Genomic DNA, 16442 nt, shown 5'->3' on the forward strand with positions numbered 1-16442 from the left:
AAGTCATAAAGTTGACGAACGCCCTTGCACAATAGACGACCTTGGTGAATCAGCTCTTGCAATGCATCGAGATCCAACATGCCCCAAATGAGGTGTCCCGAAGTAGGACAAGGGCAGATGAGGAACCTCTTCAACAGGGTCCTGGCAAGCAGCCACTCGATCAACCACGAACCTAGCGTTTGGGTAGCGTACACTCCCGATTGGGCCCTCGAGATAGCGTATACTCCCTTCTTAGCGCGCGGAGGAGCGCACACTCTCGATTAGGCCCACGAACGAGTATACACTCATTGTTGGGGTTACGCTCCGATAGTTAACATAAACAGCCTTTTAGGCAAAACGTTTATTCGCGGCTAGGCCCACAAAGAGCATTCTCTACATCACATCAGAGCAGGCAGCACGATGAACAAAGAGAAGCAATCACTCAGTCCTGCTCAAGTTCAACTAGCAGCCTACGAAGAAATCCCTTGCCTACTAGAAATTTACCCATGCATCGCAGCCGTGGCATAGACGAGCCGAGCATGGGGAAGAGTAACCTAGACTAACAGGTCAAGACCAGGGGCAGCCGAGGGCTTCGCTACCCCAACAAAGGCAAATCCAAGAAGAGGTAGAGAGACTCCTTAACGAACGATTGTGTAATTTCCAATGCAACGAAGTGGCTAATGAAGCACTACGGCAAGATATAACCAACATGAGCAGGTAGAGTCTCCACACAAGTTTAGCATGCCACACTGCATATCTTTCAAATGAGATGGAGATCCAGAAAGGCACTTGAAGCACTATCGAAGCGCAATGATCCTTTACCGGAACAATGATGTTCTTATGTGCAAAATATTCGCCACCATTATAAAAGGCGAGGCGCAAGATTAGTTTCACACCTTGCCACCATGATCCATCTAGAATTTTGATGATCTTTGCTTAGTTTTCACCAAAGAATACTTATCTTATTGCTCGATCAAGAAAAAGTTCGACCACTTGTTCAACGTGAAGAAAAACCTAAAGGAGTCGCTCAGAAACTATATGAAGAGGTTCAAAGCGAAGAAGGCAAAGATCGTCGTATGTGACGACTCGATAGCAAGTGCAGCCTTCCAAAAATGACTCTCAGCAGACCACCCACTGTTCAAAGAAATGATCATGAAAGAAGACTCAACTTTAGCAAATTCCTTTGCTCTGGCAAAGAAGCATGCACTTTGGGAAGAGACTCGACAAGTTGAAAAGGTGTCTAAGCAGCCTCGAAAAAAGTCAGCAGTGGCTTAAAGAATGGAAGACAGGAAGCAGTCTAACAAGAACAGGCAGAAGGCCAAACGTAGGGATCGACCCACGGCCAAAGAATGCACAATGACCAAGAACTATTCTAAGTTTTCGATTCCTATCCATTAAATCATTCGTGACATCAAGAACGAGCCATGGTTCAAGCTGCCGAAACAATCAAAATGAGATACTTCTAAGTTGGACCACACCAAGTATTGCATATTCCACCGAGGTCCTGGTCACACAACTGACGACTGCTACATTTGGAAGAACTACCTAGAGAAGCTTGTGAAAGAAGGCAAGGTCGACAGATACTTGGACTAGCCAACTGCACAGCCAAGAAAGAACGCAGACTATGACGAAAAGCCACCAACTAAGAAGATTCGAATCAATGGTATCTTCGTCGAGTCTGAGTACTTGAGGGCCACCAGCAACTTTAAGAAGAGGAAGATCCAGCAGGCTTTACTAGTCTCACAACTCTAAGCAGTTGATACCCAACCTGGACCCATTATTGGCCTCACCGAGCAGGATGCAAAAGGTGTCGATTTCCCACACGACGACTCACTAGTAGTATCTGTCCAACTAGCCTATGTCATAATCGGCAGAATGATTGTTGACAACGGAAGTGCAGTCAACCTACTTCAACTCTCAGTCATTCAGAAAATAGGCCTGGAAAGCACAATCATACGCCGAGCAGAGGTACTCATCGAATTCAACGGACACACCTCAACTGTCATCAGCCACATCACACTTGACATGAAAACACCACTAGTTGTCTCAAAATCGACGTTTACGATCGTAAGTGACCTATCTTCGTACAATGGGATTCTTGGGAAACCTTGGTTGATCAAGATGGATGCCGTCACTTCCGTTAAGTATCGAAAAATCTGATTCCACATCCCAGGAGAAGAAGTCGGAGAGATCAAGTCTGACCAGGCCGCATTCTGACGATGCACTGTGCAAGTGTTGAAAGAGTCAAATGAGAAGATATTTACCCCCATAGAGGTTACCGAAGTCCAAATGGACGAAGAGGCTACCAAATAGCAATTACAATAAGCCGATCAAGAAGATGGTGCCCAAGCAGACAAGATAGGATGAAAACCCGAAGAAGAGGCCGAAGACATCATTCTTGATCCCTAGCAGTCGGAAAAAAACGGCTAAAATCGGATCAAGTCTAAGCCCAGCCAAGAAGGAATAACTCACGACTTTCCTTAGAGAAAATCGAGACATCTTCGCATGGTCACCATCCGACATGCCTGGCATCGACCTCGAGGTGGCATGCCACAAGCTGCACATCGACCCTGCTGTCAAACCGGTGATCTAAAAGAGAAGACATTTCGCACTCGAGTTAGTAGCGATCATCGAGGCGAAAATTGATAAGTTATTGGAGGTCGGATTCATAGAAGAGGTAGCACACTCAACATGGCTTGCCAACATCATGCTAGTTATGAAGAAAGAGAAGGGCAAATGGAGGGTTTGCATAGACTACACAAACTTCAATAAAGCATGCCCAAAAGATCCTTATCCTATCTATCGGATCGATCTATTAGTATATTCAATTTATGGGAATTAGCTGCTCAGCTTCTTGGACGCATACTCCGGCTACAACCAAATAACTATGTATGAGCCCATCAAGGAGAAAACCGCTTTCGTGATTGAGAGAGGCATCTACTGTTACAAGGTCATGCCCATTGGCCTCAAGAACGCGAGAGCTATTTACCAAAGGTTAGTAAACATGATGTTCAAAAAGCAAATTAGGGTAACCATGGAGGTCTATGTCGACGACATCATGGTAAAAGGCAAGCAGCGATCAGACCACATCTGCAACTTGGCGGAAACTTTCAACATCCTCATAAAGTATAAGATGAAGCTCAACCCCACCAAATGCACTTTCGAAGTATCTTCAGGTCGATTCCTAGGGTATTTAGTAACCTAACGAGGAATTGAAGCACATCCCAAGCAAATCTGAGCAATCCGAAAGATGAAATCTCCAACTACCTTAAAGGAGATTCAAAGCTTGACCGGACGAGCAGCTATCCTCAACCGCTTCCTCTCGCGATCCATCGATCGATGCAAGCCTTTATTCAAAGTTATCAAGAAGGCACAACGAGACAAATGGGATGAAGAGTGCGAAAGAAGTATCTCACATCACCTCTCTTACTATCCAAATTGGAAGTAGCGGAGAATTTATACATCTACCTGGCAGTCTCCGAAGTAGCAGTGAGCTCTACCCTTATACGAGAAGAGTTGTGGGCCCAATTACTGGTATTCTACACTTATAAAGCTTTTCTCGATGCGGAAACAAGATATTCGATGATCGAAAAAATTATTTTGGAGCTAGTTCTTGCAGCTCAGAAGCTCAGACCATACTTTCAAGCTCATACAGTCATCGTCATGACTCAGTATCCTTTACGATCAATCCTACATAGTCTAGATGCTTCTCAGCGAGTGATGAAGTGGGTTTTGGAACTTGGCCAATACGGTTTAGTTTTCCGACCCCGCACGGCAATAAAGGCCCAAGCCTTGGCAGACTTCATAGCGGAATTCATGCCTAACCTAGGCGACGCAACAGAGCAGCCCAGAAACGCCCCGGAAGCAGTCGAGCACAACTTAGGTGCGTATGTTCCCCCAAACGGAGATTTCTAGCATTTGCATGTCGACGACGCATTCAACTACAAGGGCTCGGGAGCAGGCATGGTCCTTGTCACCCCAGACGGCTCAATGCTCGAGCAGGCGATCACTCTAAGCTTCAAAGCATCCAACAATGAAGCAAAGTACGAGGCCCTGCTAGCAGGCCTCCGAAAGGCAAAAGACTTGGCGGTGAAGAAGCTTGCAATTCATTTGGATTCCTAGCTAATCACCAGCCAAACTACTGGGGAGTATATAGCAAAACATCCAATGATGGCACAATACCTAGAGAAGGTACGCAAGCAGCTTAAGGCGTTTCAGACTTACATTCTGACTCAAGTTCCGTGGGCAGACAACGTCCATGCAGATGCGCTAGCCAGCTTAGGCTCTGCCCTCAACCACCAACTCAAACGCTCTATTCCAGTGGAATATCTAGACAAGGCAAGCATAGAGGCGGAGCCGGCAATCGAAGCTCCAAATCAAAGGCAGCATGCTACTACAAATGGAACAACATTCTCATCCAAATATCCTACATCGGACCACATCTCCGCTGCCTAGCGTCTCCCGTTGACTTGAAGGCTCTAAGCTCAATCCATGAAGACGTTTGTAGAAATCACACCGGAGGTCGATCCTTAGCACAGAAAGAACGTAGGCTACTACTGGCCTACCATGCACCAAGATGCTAAGAAGTTAGTACAAAGGTGCGACCGTTGCCAACGCTACAAACCGGTACCAGCACTGTCTGCTAGTGAGCTATACCCGCAGACGAGTCCTTGGCCATTCATGTAGTAGGCAATAGACTTGGTAGGACCTATGCCGCCTGCTACTAGGGGCAGAGGCATGATGATTGTGGCAACCGACCACTTCACCAAATGGGTAGAAGCAGAGCCCATGACAACCATGACTCAGACGGACATAAAGTGCTTCATATGGAGGAACATCATTTGCCGATTTGGCATCCCTCAATCCCTCGTCACCGATAACGGCCCACAATTTGTGGGTAAAGATTTGACGAAGTTCTTCCAAAAGTATGGCATCAAGCAGCACATGTCCACGCTGAGATATCCTCAAGGCAATGGGCAGGCCGAAGCATCTAATAAGACGATCCTCAATTGCCTCAAGAAATCCCTCACCAACAAAAAAGGGAAAATGGCCAGATGAACTCCCCGGATGTCTATGGGCATATCACACCACCAAAAGACAAGCAACCGATGAGACTCATTTTTCTTTGGCATTTAGTTCGAAAGCAATCATTCTTCCCAACATCATCGTGCCAAGCATCAGCACTCTACTGCCAAGTATTGAACAGAACAGTAAGAAGATGGCCATAAGCTTAGATCTGGCAGAGGAGAAACGCAAGCAGACCATCACCTGCATCGCAGCCTACTAGCAGCAGCTCCTCTCTAGTTACAACAAAAGAGCCAAGATCCGGCAATTCCAACTTTAAGATCTAGTCCAAAGAAAGGCATTCATCATTGCCCGCAAAGAAGGCTCTAAAAAGATAAATCCCATCTAGGAAGGTTCGTACAAGATCAGCAGAGTAAGTGGCAAAGATGATTACACCATCGCCACCATGAACGACAAAGAGATCGAGAAGCAATGAAACGCTTACAACTTGAGGAAGTACCATGTGTGAACTCCTACTATATCAAGACCTGAAGACTCAAACAGCTCAACGGGCACTACCTCGCAAACCGAGGACTATCCAATTGTTATGCATTCTTTTACAACTAAGTTATTCGTTCGTTTCACTTGTTTTTCAACGAGAAATTCAGAAGTAATTTACAACTTGGCTCGACTACATGTCTACACCAACTTATCTCTACTATACTTCAAAAGAAGATCGCGTCCTTCTTAGGGACTCATCGTAGGAATTGCACCCCCAAGGGACCTACCATGCTCTCCAAAACAGGAGGATAAACTTTACACTCCGAATATCCAGACGTGGATGAGCTTGGCGGCCCTAGCATAACTAGATGCATTATGGCTTGCACTGAGATTCATAAAAGTAGCCACAATGGTCTTTTTCAAGGCTTAGCTAACTGAAGGATTTTGGGTCTCTTGGCCTAATCCGCGAGGAATCGGGCCCTAGAGACGGAAAGGGCACATTATGCAGTACGCCTTGTGGACGGCTGCCCTGGAAACCTAAAGCTGCTACCGAGTGCACTAAGGTAGTTTATGGTTTTCAAAAGACTGCCTACGGTTTGCCCTTCGAGCAGTAAAGCCATGCTAAACTTATACAACTGCACATTCTTATGAAAGGTTAAACAAGCTAGCATACATATACAAAGCTTATCCACTGCTGACATGCTACATAGTCGATAAGCTTCACCATTGCCAAGCGCGGAACAACTTACACCAAGTCCTAAAGTGTTATGATACTTGCAATGCAACCTATGGAATTTGAGAAAGCCAAAGTTAAACAACCTAGTGGTTACGTGGACTTGTCTGCTTCTGTAAGTAAGGCATCTAGCTGCCAACCCTATGGCTAACAACTTTACAAAAAGCTCTACACCAACACATATGGTTGTGTAGTCTACGCATGCATGTCTGCTTATAGAAAAGCAGCACGCCTGCCACTGTTTCTATAAAGTTTAAAGGTTAGGGCATGAACAAAAGAAGTAAAGATGGAGAAAAACGAAGGAAACAAGTTTGTAAACACGAAAAATTCCTGAATCAGGAATTTTTCGTGTTTACAAAGTTTATTAAATTTTCTAGTAAAATTGTAAACAACTAGCAAAGATCGAAGGAGTTCAAGCAAAGCGAAAGCAACAAGGAAAAACAAAGAAAATCCTAAGGGCTACCTAGAAAATTACTCTTCAGCAGCTTGGACATCCCACGACTACTCGGTCGCCACACCTTCAGCAGCCGTGATGCCCTCAGCAGCGGCACCATCCGGCGCTTCACCCTTAGCTACCCCAGCCTGGGCATCAACCTCTCTAACTACTTCACCAATAGAAGACTCAAAAGTAAAGGCAAACAAAGTCTTCCGGAGAAATAAAAAAGGTCTCGAAGTCTTTACCAAAAAACTGAAAATCAAACGGTCGCCCAAAGAGATGATCTACATAACCCAGCTTGTAGAAATCGGCTTGACTCAAAGTAAACAAAGCCTCGAATCCAGCCTTTTCACCCTTCAACTACTCATTCTCCTCGAGCAGGCAAACACGAACCCGCTGCAGCTTCTCCACTTCATTCTTTAGATTGTCGTTGATCTTCAAAGCACCTTGGAGCTCAAACATTTGAAGCTCAAGCCTATCAACAACCTTTTTGAAGTAGATCACTTGGTTATAAGCAGCGATCAGTTCTTCATCATTTAAATAAGCAGCAGAGCGGAATTCAGATATGGCACGCTCAAGATCTTGAATCTAAGGTATGTAACATTCGATCTCCTTCTCTGCACTCTTGTACTTTACTTGGATTGCATCAAGCCTAGTCTTCAAATCCAGGATCTCTTGGCGAGCGGTCTCAAGTTGTAAAGAAGTGGGGGCAGAGATATTAGACCCCTTCAAAGCAGCAAGTTCAAATTCCAATTTCTTGACTTTCTCAGTCAATAAGTAAGCTTCGACTGCCACAGTTCTTGCTACCTTCTTAGAAGCCTTGGTGTCCTCTTGATCAAGAAGCATAGATTCGGCTGCTAGAATCGTCGTTTTGTGCATCATAGCCAGAAGAGCAATCCTCCTATACTCGGTAATATGCTTCGCAAAAGAACTTAGGCCAACAACTCCTTTGACGCCATCAACAAACTTGGCACATACATCTATGTCCTTGAGCAGGTCTGGCTTCAAGAGTGTACAAATCTCAGCAGTTTCCCCAGAAACAAACTTGGTGGATTTCTCATGATTGCAGGTGCGAACAGTCTCTTTCTTTTTAGCAGACGAGTCAATCTCAACGGCAGATGGAACAAATTTTGGCGCCATTTTAGCAAGCAGGGGCACCTTGTCATTCTTCATAGTAGCAAGCCTCTCCAAAGGTGAGCCAGATTTAGTTGCAGACGAATGTTTTGGCACAAACTTCGGCACTGAAGGCACGGAGGAACTTCTACACTGGACAATCCTTTCAGCAATCGAGCTAGTAGTCTTCAGAACGACAGACGACACCGGCACAGATCTAGCAGCCTCCTCTTTCTCGCCCTTGGAGGAAGTTAAGTTAATCACAAGCTTGGGAGTAGCCGGTGAACTTTCATGAGCAACGGAAGAAGTCTTCGGTTTCTTCTCAGCATGCTTCTCTTGGGCAGGTGGGGAAGACCTAGTTTTCCCACCTTCATTTGTAGCAAGATCCACCATAGTAATAGGACGAGCCAACGCCTCAGCCTTGATTCATTTTATCTCCTCTATTGGGGGTAGCCCACTTTTTTCCCTACAAAGAAAACTAAGCAGCCAATGTCATTTAAGGTACTCGGATGGGATATCCAGAGCAACATGCACTTTCTTTATGTCCGGAGAAGTCTTAGAAGTGGAGCTGAATTCTGAATCTACAAAAGCAGTGGGAGACAATTAGAAAATTAAATAGCAGCTTAGCACAAATACGAAGCAGCTTACTTACCGGATATGAAAACCGTTGGTACACACAGCTCAGGGGAAGAATCAGATTCTCAATCTTCACTTATCTCCAAAGTCTCCTTGGCCCAATCATGATCTCCCTTGCTCGAGTCATCAAAAAGTCTATGGCGAGATCGCAGCTGCCCAACTCCCTCGATGTGATCTATGTCAAAAAAGTACCAAAACTCATTAACAGTTAAATCTAAGTCAAAGAACTGGCTAAGATTGTGGAATCCCACTATCACACAAACCGCATTCGAAGAACATTGAGTGGGGGCACATTTCATGGAACATAGCACTTCTTGGAAGAAACGCTGCATGGGAAAAGTAAACCCCAACAAAAAACAATAGGGGTGGAACATGATGGCTTTCCGAGCCTCATCACATGGTTCATGGCTGCTACCATCCTTAACACGCTTTACACGCACTCCTAACGAAATGGCGTGCCAATAAACCTCGAGGAAGTCTCTAAACAAGTCATCGGAGCTAATGTTGAAGTGAGCAACCTTAAAGTAGCCAACCTTGCTTAAAGACCCGCCTTGACGATATAACAGCGGCACACCATCATCATTCTTATGGTTCGAGGAAGAAATGCTTGAAAAAATTCTACAAAGACATAAGAAGGATTTGTTAGAGGGTTATTCAAAAAAAAAAGGGTAGCTCTCGGCTTTCAAACAGGCCAAGCCTTTGGCCTTTCTCCTTTCTTCCTACACTAGGCACGGGCCCAAGCCCAGCCTTCTTTAAAAAAAAAGGCAAAGAGGATAGCCCAACCCACACTGGTTCCCCCACTTTTGCCCTTGGCCCAAAGGCCTAGCTGCCCAGTTCAACAGACAGGGGGTTGGCGCCCCCACATCCTCTCCCTCCTCATAGCCCGAGCCCAGCCCAGCCCAACCATCCAATGGCACACCACAACCCACGGCAACAGTGCCATGGTCTTTCCAATTTTTTTCAAATCTCCTCGATCCCCATTGAGCCACTCTCAAGCCCCGAGGCTTCCAAAAAAATTATAAAGACAAGAAAATTAATTTTTTTTTCTTACCTAGAAGCAACAAGAAGACGAAGCAAGCCACGAAAGACGATCATTTGCACGGGCAAGATGTAGAAGATTGCTAGATGAGGGGGAATAAATATCCTCTAAGCTCTCTCTCTCTCTCTCTCTCTCTCTCTCTCTCTCTCTTGTAAAGTATAATTAATTTCTCTCCAAAGTTGATTTAATAATCCACTTAAGGTGGACTTAAATAGGCTTTGAGAGAAATTTATTTCCTTTCTAGAAGGATCTAATTTCTTATTGAAGAGGGAATCTACATAAAAATAGGAAGCAATCTTAAAGTTTCCTAAAGCAAGAAAATCTCTACACCTGTTGCCCTTTTATCGCAAATAGCCCAACAAGTGTAAGGGCATTTGTGGAGCCAAAAATAATCACAAGACGACACGTGGATTTTTGGGTAAAAGAGGACAAAAATACCCTTGAGGCATACTAGGATTCCTACGCGCGAGCAGCGGGCAATCATCACTCAACCAAGTCAAAAGTGCCCAAAATAAGTAACAATTCAAAACTTATTTCATTCATCCTCATCCAATCTTCTCCACAAGGTAAACTCCCAAATCTTCCCTTTTCTGTTATATTGATTAGCTAATCAATTAGGTAATTATTCCATAACTCCCAATTAAACACAAATCAAGAACCTAGCCCACAAAGGGAGCTAGGTGGCCGGTCCTCTCTCATCCAAGGAGGTCGGCCACTCTCCTATAGAAACCCCTTCATTCTCCTCAAAATGGACTTCCAATTCTCTAACTAAATTCTCAAACACTTTCTCTCTAAATTCTAACTTTGATATCAGAGATTCTTCGACCAAAGCCCTCCCCTATTCGTCGTGGGCGCGTGAGGCTCTTGGCCTTGACCAAAAGTGTTAATTGTTTTGTAGGTGTAATCTTATCCAAGATCAAAGAGGAAGAAATTTGCATTCACACATCTTACTAGTTACACAACAATGACCACATAACCAGTCCTAAATGATATTAAGAATGTAACTATTTATTTTATTTTATTTTTAATTTTTTAATGTGAGATTCTCGTATTCATTAACATCTTTTACCTCTTAAACAAAAAGAATCGTATATCCAAATTAATAGTAAGATAAAGTAAGATAAAATTATGAATCAAATTATAAATAAGCTAATGTGCCATGTCAAATCAGAAAAACGAAAAAGAAATGATTCGCTTTTCCTTTTGATCTTCAATATGAATAAAAGTATACTTTTTTGGTGAATAAAAAAAAATTCTGAAGAGAAATACAAAACAACCCATTTCATTGTTTCCAAAGGGCTTTTCATATAGAAGTCATTGATAACAATATACATTAAAAAAAACACTTTAAGTACAAATGCAAGTGTTTTTAATATGACTAAAAGCGTTTTTTGGTGAAATTGATTTTGATTTTAAAAGTACTTCAAAAAAATTTTTAAAGAAGCACCAGATATGTGCTTATTGCAATAAGCACTTTAAGTACTTTTCTAAGATCCACTTGAATTTTTAGTTTCAAAAACATTTTCACCAAAAAAACTTTCAGTCATTTTAAAAACATTCTAAATGAGCCTTACTTTAGAAAGTAAGAAAAAAAACACCTGCCATCTTTGTAATAGGAAATAAATTAAAGAAATTTCACAATTAATAATCAATAAAAGATGATTACATTTCATTGTCCATGTAAGACATTTTCACAAACGTTGGAAATAGATTCAATTCCATATCCATATTTCTTTGACTTGGAGACTTGGCAAGCAACTCTTTTAATTAACTTTTTACTAATTTATGTGTTCTCATGTCTTCCTGTTTGGGTGTCATTCTCATCCTCTTCTATTTTGTGCGGTTACGATTAAGCCACATCAATATTTTATATTAATTTTTTAATAGAGATAATAAGACAAAAAGCAATAGGAATATAAAATGTTGATGTGGTTTAATCGTGATCGCACAAATAGGAGGGGATGGGAAGGGCACTCAAACAGGAGGGCAGACAATCTGTCTCCTATATGATTACCATCTTTATAAGGTGATACATAACATCAATCATATGCTCAATATGGGACATCATATAATTTTTATTCAATGGTGGTAATACGTGATGCTAATACTTACCACTTCACTTACTACCATTCAATGAGTTTAAAATTTGAAATTTGTATCTAAGCACTATACATGTCTCGAAACTTAAACTCAACCAACGGTACTACTTGAAAGTAGTGAGCATGGCACGGTTATACTACCACATGACATCTTGTGCCAATAATACAAAGACATTTTTTTCCACGTGTCATTGCATTATATGCACGGAATGCCATTATAACATTATACCCGTGCTATAAGAGCAACTCCACGCCTAAAATATGAGCTGACCCAAAGTCTATTTAATCCACCCAGATGAATAGTAATTAACTTCAATGAACAGTATTTGGCCAAGTGCATCTCCATGCCTAAAAAATGAGCTGGGCAAAAGTTTAGTCAATTCGTATTAAAATATTTTTAATTTTTCATAGAATAAATAAAAAATATTTTTTAAAAAAATTTCGGATAGAATTTTTAACCAATATTGTCACGTCACATGTCATTTTCCGAAAGTACAATTTTTGTGAAAGATGGTTAGATATTTATATATATATATATATATATATATATATATATATATATATATATAAGATCTTTTATTTTTTTCCTGTTTAAATAATTTTTTTTATAATTTTTATTAAATTAATTAATCTAGACCATTGAATTTCAAAAAAATGAAATCCAACAGCCCAAAAGTGGACACATGGCCCACGGTAAGATTCTGACTTTTTTTTTTTTTTTTTGTTAATACTGGAATGTGCACACAAGCGTGTGTATTCCACGCGCCAATGGCATAAAAAAAAATTAAAAAAGATTTCCCATGCCTAAAGTCATGTAGGCCCGTCTCTTGCTCAATCCATTATGTGCTGAGTTCAAAGATGACCTCCCCTTTGGGCCAGCCGATTGGATGGGGTGGAGTAGATTTTTGGAAGGACCGGCCTAAAAAATGGACTAGCACATTTGTTAGGAGGCAGTGCTCTAAAGATGCTCTCAACGTTGAATCAACTCCAACAAAAATAGAATGAAACTTGTCTATTGAGCGAAAGCAACAAGAGCAGCAAATTTATTTTTCATAGTTTAGAATCCAAACATACATTCTGTCACAAAACTGGAAGCATACAAAACTTCGAATCCAAACCAGAAACAGTATACGCCTGAATAACTTGTAAAGACTAAATGAAAATTGGGATCGATCTCAACATTTGTCAGATTAAGCCTTGAGCCGGCCGTAGTACCTAGCCTTCTCTTGGGTGGTCTGGAAGCGGCCATGGCCAAATTTGGATGATGTATCGATGAACTTGAGCTTAATATCCTCCAACGCAACCCTAGATGTCTGCTTCAGAAGCGTCTGCCTCAGGGTAACAACGCGCTTTTTCGGTCCCACGCAACAGCCTTTCATTAGAAGGTAATCCTGTTTCACTTCACCGTAGTGTGGGAAACCTCCCATTGGGGTAATATCTTTCTCAGTCCTGAACATAAAATGAAATGAACCCAAATTCACCGTGTCAATTTCCAACACGTATGAGTAAACCAATAATACAAATTCAATCACAGCGAAATCAAACGAAGAAAAAAATTACGAAGAAAGAGGCACAAACCTGTCAAACTCAGTCATTGCAGAGTGCGACTCTTGGTCAGCCTTCCCAAGCTTGTAAATCTTCTTGTTCATCTCAGTACGATGATGGTAACCATTCTGCCCAGCCCTGGCAACAGTAAATGACACCCTAGCTGGATGCCATGCACCAATACAGGCTACTTTACGTAGACCACGATGGGTCTTACGTGGAAGACGGGTGACACCCCATCGAGTCACCACACCCTCATAACCCTTGCCCTTAGTAACCCCAATAATGTCAATCATCTCATCTTTCTGGAAAACAGCATCAACAGGAACCTGCTTCTCAAACAAGCTATAAGCATAGTCAACCTTCTTTGCAACTTCCCCACCATTCACTTGAATCTCCATCAGATGGGCTTTCTTCTGCTTCAACCCCTTCATTTTCCTAATCTGCAAAAGATAAGCCAAAAAAGATTATTCTAGGTAAAAGTAAATATTTTTAGCAATAGAACATCAGAATGGCAGCAAACTGGGTAACTGTTTTACTTGGCACTTCTAGTTATCACACTTTCTTTTGTTCATAAAACAAATCAATATAATTTACCTGAGTGTGGGCTAAAACACGAATAACAGAACAGTATTTCTTCATTTTCTCCAACTGAGCCTGGATGTCCTTTTTCCCATCTTCGCTCTCATACTTTTTTGAGTACTTGGTGAATGCTTTCTTTTTTGACTTGCACCAGTTCTTGTAGAATCTCCTCTTCACCTCCTCACTCAAATGCTGGGCCCAAACTGTGTCCAAGGAACGGAGACCACGGGGTGTCTTCACATAACCAACAACACCAACCACCACCATTGGTGGTGTTTCAATAACTGTAACTGCTTCACATGTTTCTTTCTTGTGTAGCTCTGCATGGAAAAATTGGTTTCAGAACACAATATGGAGCACAGATGACATATCCTTAGACCAAGCACAAAGAACAAGCCACAAAGTAATACTACTATGCTTCAGTAACCCAAAGAACTAGTTAAAAGTTCCAAATCTCTTTTAAGCCTAGATAATAACTCAATAACATGATACTACAATTCAATACACAATGGAACTGAGGTAAAATGATAAAAAATAGATCACTTGTATTTTACTTCCGATTTCAAAAGCTTCAGAACACTAATCAATAAAAACAGCATAAACCTTAATTCAAGAAAACATATAGGAACTCATGAAAAGCATTATTCTGGTACATGCGAAACATCATAATAGTATTCTTTAGAATTTACAATGCAAATGCAGAAAAATTACTTGTGAAAAATGTTAGCAATATATTTCTACTAATTTTTATCTTATATTTCTATTAACACTTTTATCACTAGTTTTCCTCAAAGTAACAGTTTTTAAGTTCTCATTCAACTAAAGGAACAAGTGTAAAACAAGAGACCAACTCACTTGATCCGGGTTTTTCAACATCTCTCACAATATGGGTCATTCCAGCTTTGTATCCCAGGAAAGCAGTCAATCTGGGAGTTTTTGTTGGATCGTCTTTGGGGAAGGCCTTCACTGCATACACAAAACCATGTAAGCCAAATTTTCCAAGGAGAGAACAACCAAAAAGTTTAACAGTTCCATAAAGAACAGTAACAGAAATAAGATGCAATCACAAACAACAATACAGTCTTCAGATATAAATACAAAATGGAAAGTGGATAAAATATATTATATGTAGCATTCCAATGTGTGGATATACAGTTATACACTGAGAGAAACTAATAACTTGTACGAGAAATATTAGATATGATGTAAAGCGAGACACAACAAGCACATTGATACCAACTATGCATTATCATCCCTATATAACTGAACCAATGATACAAGTCCTCAAGTTAGGTGTAACTTGAGGTGTAACTTATAAAGCTCCTTAACCATATACCAAAAGCATGGAAAAAAACCTATGCACAATATGAAAGTTATAACTTCAACAAAAAAATATGAAAAAGATCCAGTGCATTTCACTCGAGAAAACCCAGAGCCAGTTCAAACAAACATGAGCCATCATTTCATTGCAACATTTCAAGGAAACACAAATTATTGAATATCACGTTGAAACTGAAAAGAAGAATAAACCTTTTCCTCTGTGGCGGGCTGCTCTTTTCCTTGGAAGAAATCCCAAAGAGCCATGTCTTGGGTGTTCAAACTTACGATGAGACATGCTTCCTTCTCAAACTAGGTCTACAAAACTCCAAAACCTCAGATTTTCTTACAATTACACAAATAAATTCAGCCATGTATCTCAAACAATAATAACATCTTCAGGTAAAAAGAATTAAACAAATTACTTTGACACAGTGATAAAGAAAATCACATAATTATAGTATCCACATAAAATTAAACTACAAAAATGATTGCATGTATGAAATTTTAAGTAACATGTGCAGCATCAAACGCAAAAAATCTAATCATTGTAGTACTATTAGAAACTCCAAAAACTGATGCCAAAGGATCTTAGAAGTTAGAACTGTAAAAGAATTATAGATCCTTTAAGATAAAACCACTTGAAACAAATTGAAATCTCCAAAAAGTGTGAAAATTCCAAAATTTCCTTACAAGAAACCATTGCACTGTTATTATATCAAAATCCAAGATAAAACCTTTTAAATAAACTTGAAATCTACTCAAAACATACAAAAACAATCGAAATCTCCAAGGACACGCCCTTGAGCCAAAAACAACGTAGAAAACAACCACCTTCTCCAATAGGTGACACGAAATGCTCCCAAAAACCAAAGGCCTATGGCACCAAAATATAGTGCCAATTCTCGGGCTCCTCGGTATTTCTTTCCAAAACCCCAATTAGGGTTTTGGCAAAATTAGAGCCCTTTTGAGACTCCAGCCTTGATTACTCACAATGTTCTTATGGGAAGCAATTCGGTATCGCCAAAAGAGAAAGTTTGTAGTATCTAACATGTCCTCAGTGATCGGGGCAACAAGTACAAATACAAATCACAGCAAATACATACGAAAACTCCTTGAAACCCCCCAAAGATCTAACAATTTTATACTAAAAAATGGAAAAATCATAAAGCTATTCCATATCATTTATTCATAATTTAGCTTGCGATTCAAATTTCCATGAATTATGGGCATTGATAAAATTATAAATTAAAAAAAAAAATCCACGAATTATACGAAAGTGAATAGCTTTAACCTAAAAATTTCAGAGAACTTGAACGATATTACCTGCGAAACGAGACGAAGAGAGGGAAGATGTAAGAAGCAAGCGGCGCAACCAGAAATAGATTGGTTTCGGCAAGACTGGCTGAGCAAACCCTAGCCTGATTTAGGGTTGTGGATCTTACAGTGCTTTTAAAT

General features: G+C 40.9%; 1 protein-coding gene across 1 annotated transcript; it reads right to left on the minus strand.

Annotated features, from left to right (window-relative positions):
• Positions 1–12555: 12555 nt before the first annotated feature.
• On the minus strand, positions 12556–16442 carry LOC137717494 (large ribosomal subunit protein uL3y). The gene is made up of 6 exons (XM_068456876.2): positions 16311–16442; positions 15198–15302; positions 14523–14633; positions 13683–13987; positions 13119–13528; positions 12556–12989 (listed from the first exon to the last, which is right to left on the minus strand). Exons 2-6 carry the CDS (start codon positions 15280–15282, stop codon positions 12731–12733), a joined length of 1170 nt encoding a protein of 389 aa, XP_068312977.1. The 5' UTR covers positions 15283–15302; positions 16311–16442; the 3' UTR covers positions 12556–12730.

Source organism: Pyrus communis, chromosome 8, assembly GCF_041283825.1.
Source record: "Pyrus communis isolate YQ-2024b chromosome 8, ASM4128382v1, whole genome shotgun sequence".
NCBI classification, from domain to species: domain Eukaryota; kingdom Viridiplantae; phylum Streptophyta; class Magnoliopsida; order Rosales; family Rosaceae; genus Pyrus; species Pyrus communis.

Bases quoted from the DNA above. Each gene is read 5' to 3' on its own strand.
- LOC137717494 (XM_068456876.2), bottom strand. From the start codon at position 15,282: ATGTCTCATCGTAAGTTTGAACACCCAAGACATGGCTCTTTGGGATTT. The intron at 14,634-15,197 runs GTTTATTCTTCT...TTGTGTATGCAG, and splicing joins AGCCCGCCACAGAGGAAAAG to TGAAGGCCTTCCCCAAAGAC. The intron at 13,529-13,682 runs GTAAATTATATT...TATCTTTTGCAG, and splicing joins GTGTTTTAGCCCACACTCAG to ATTAGGAAAATGAAGGGGTT.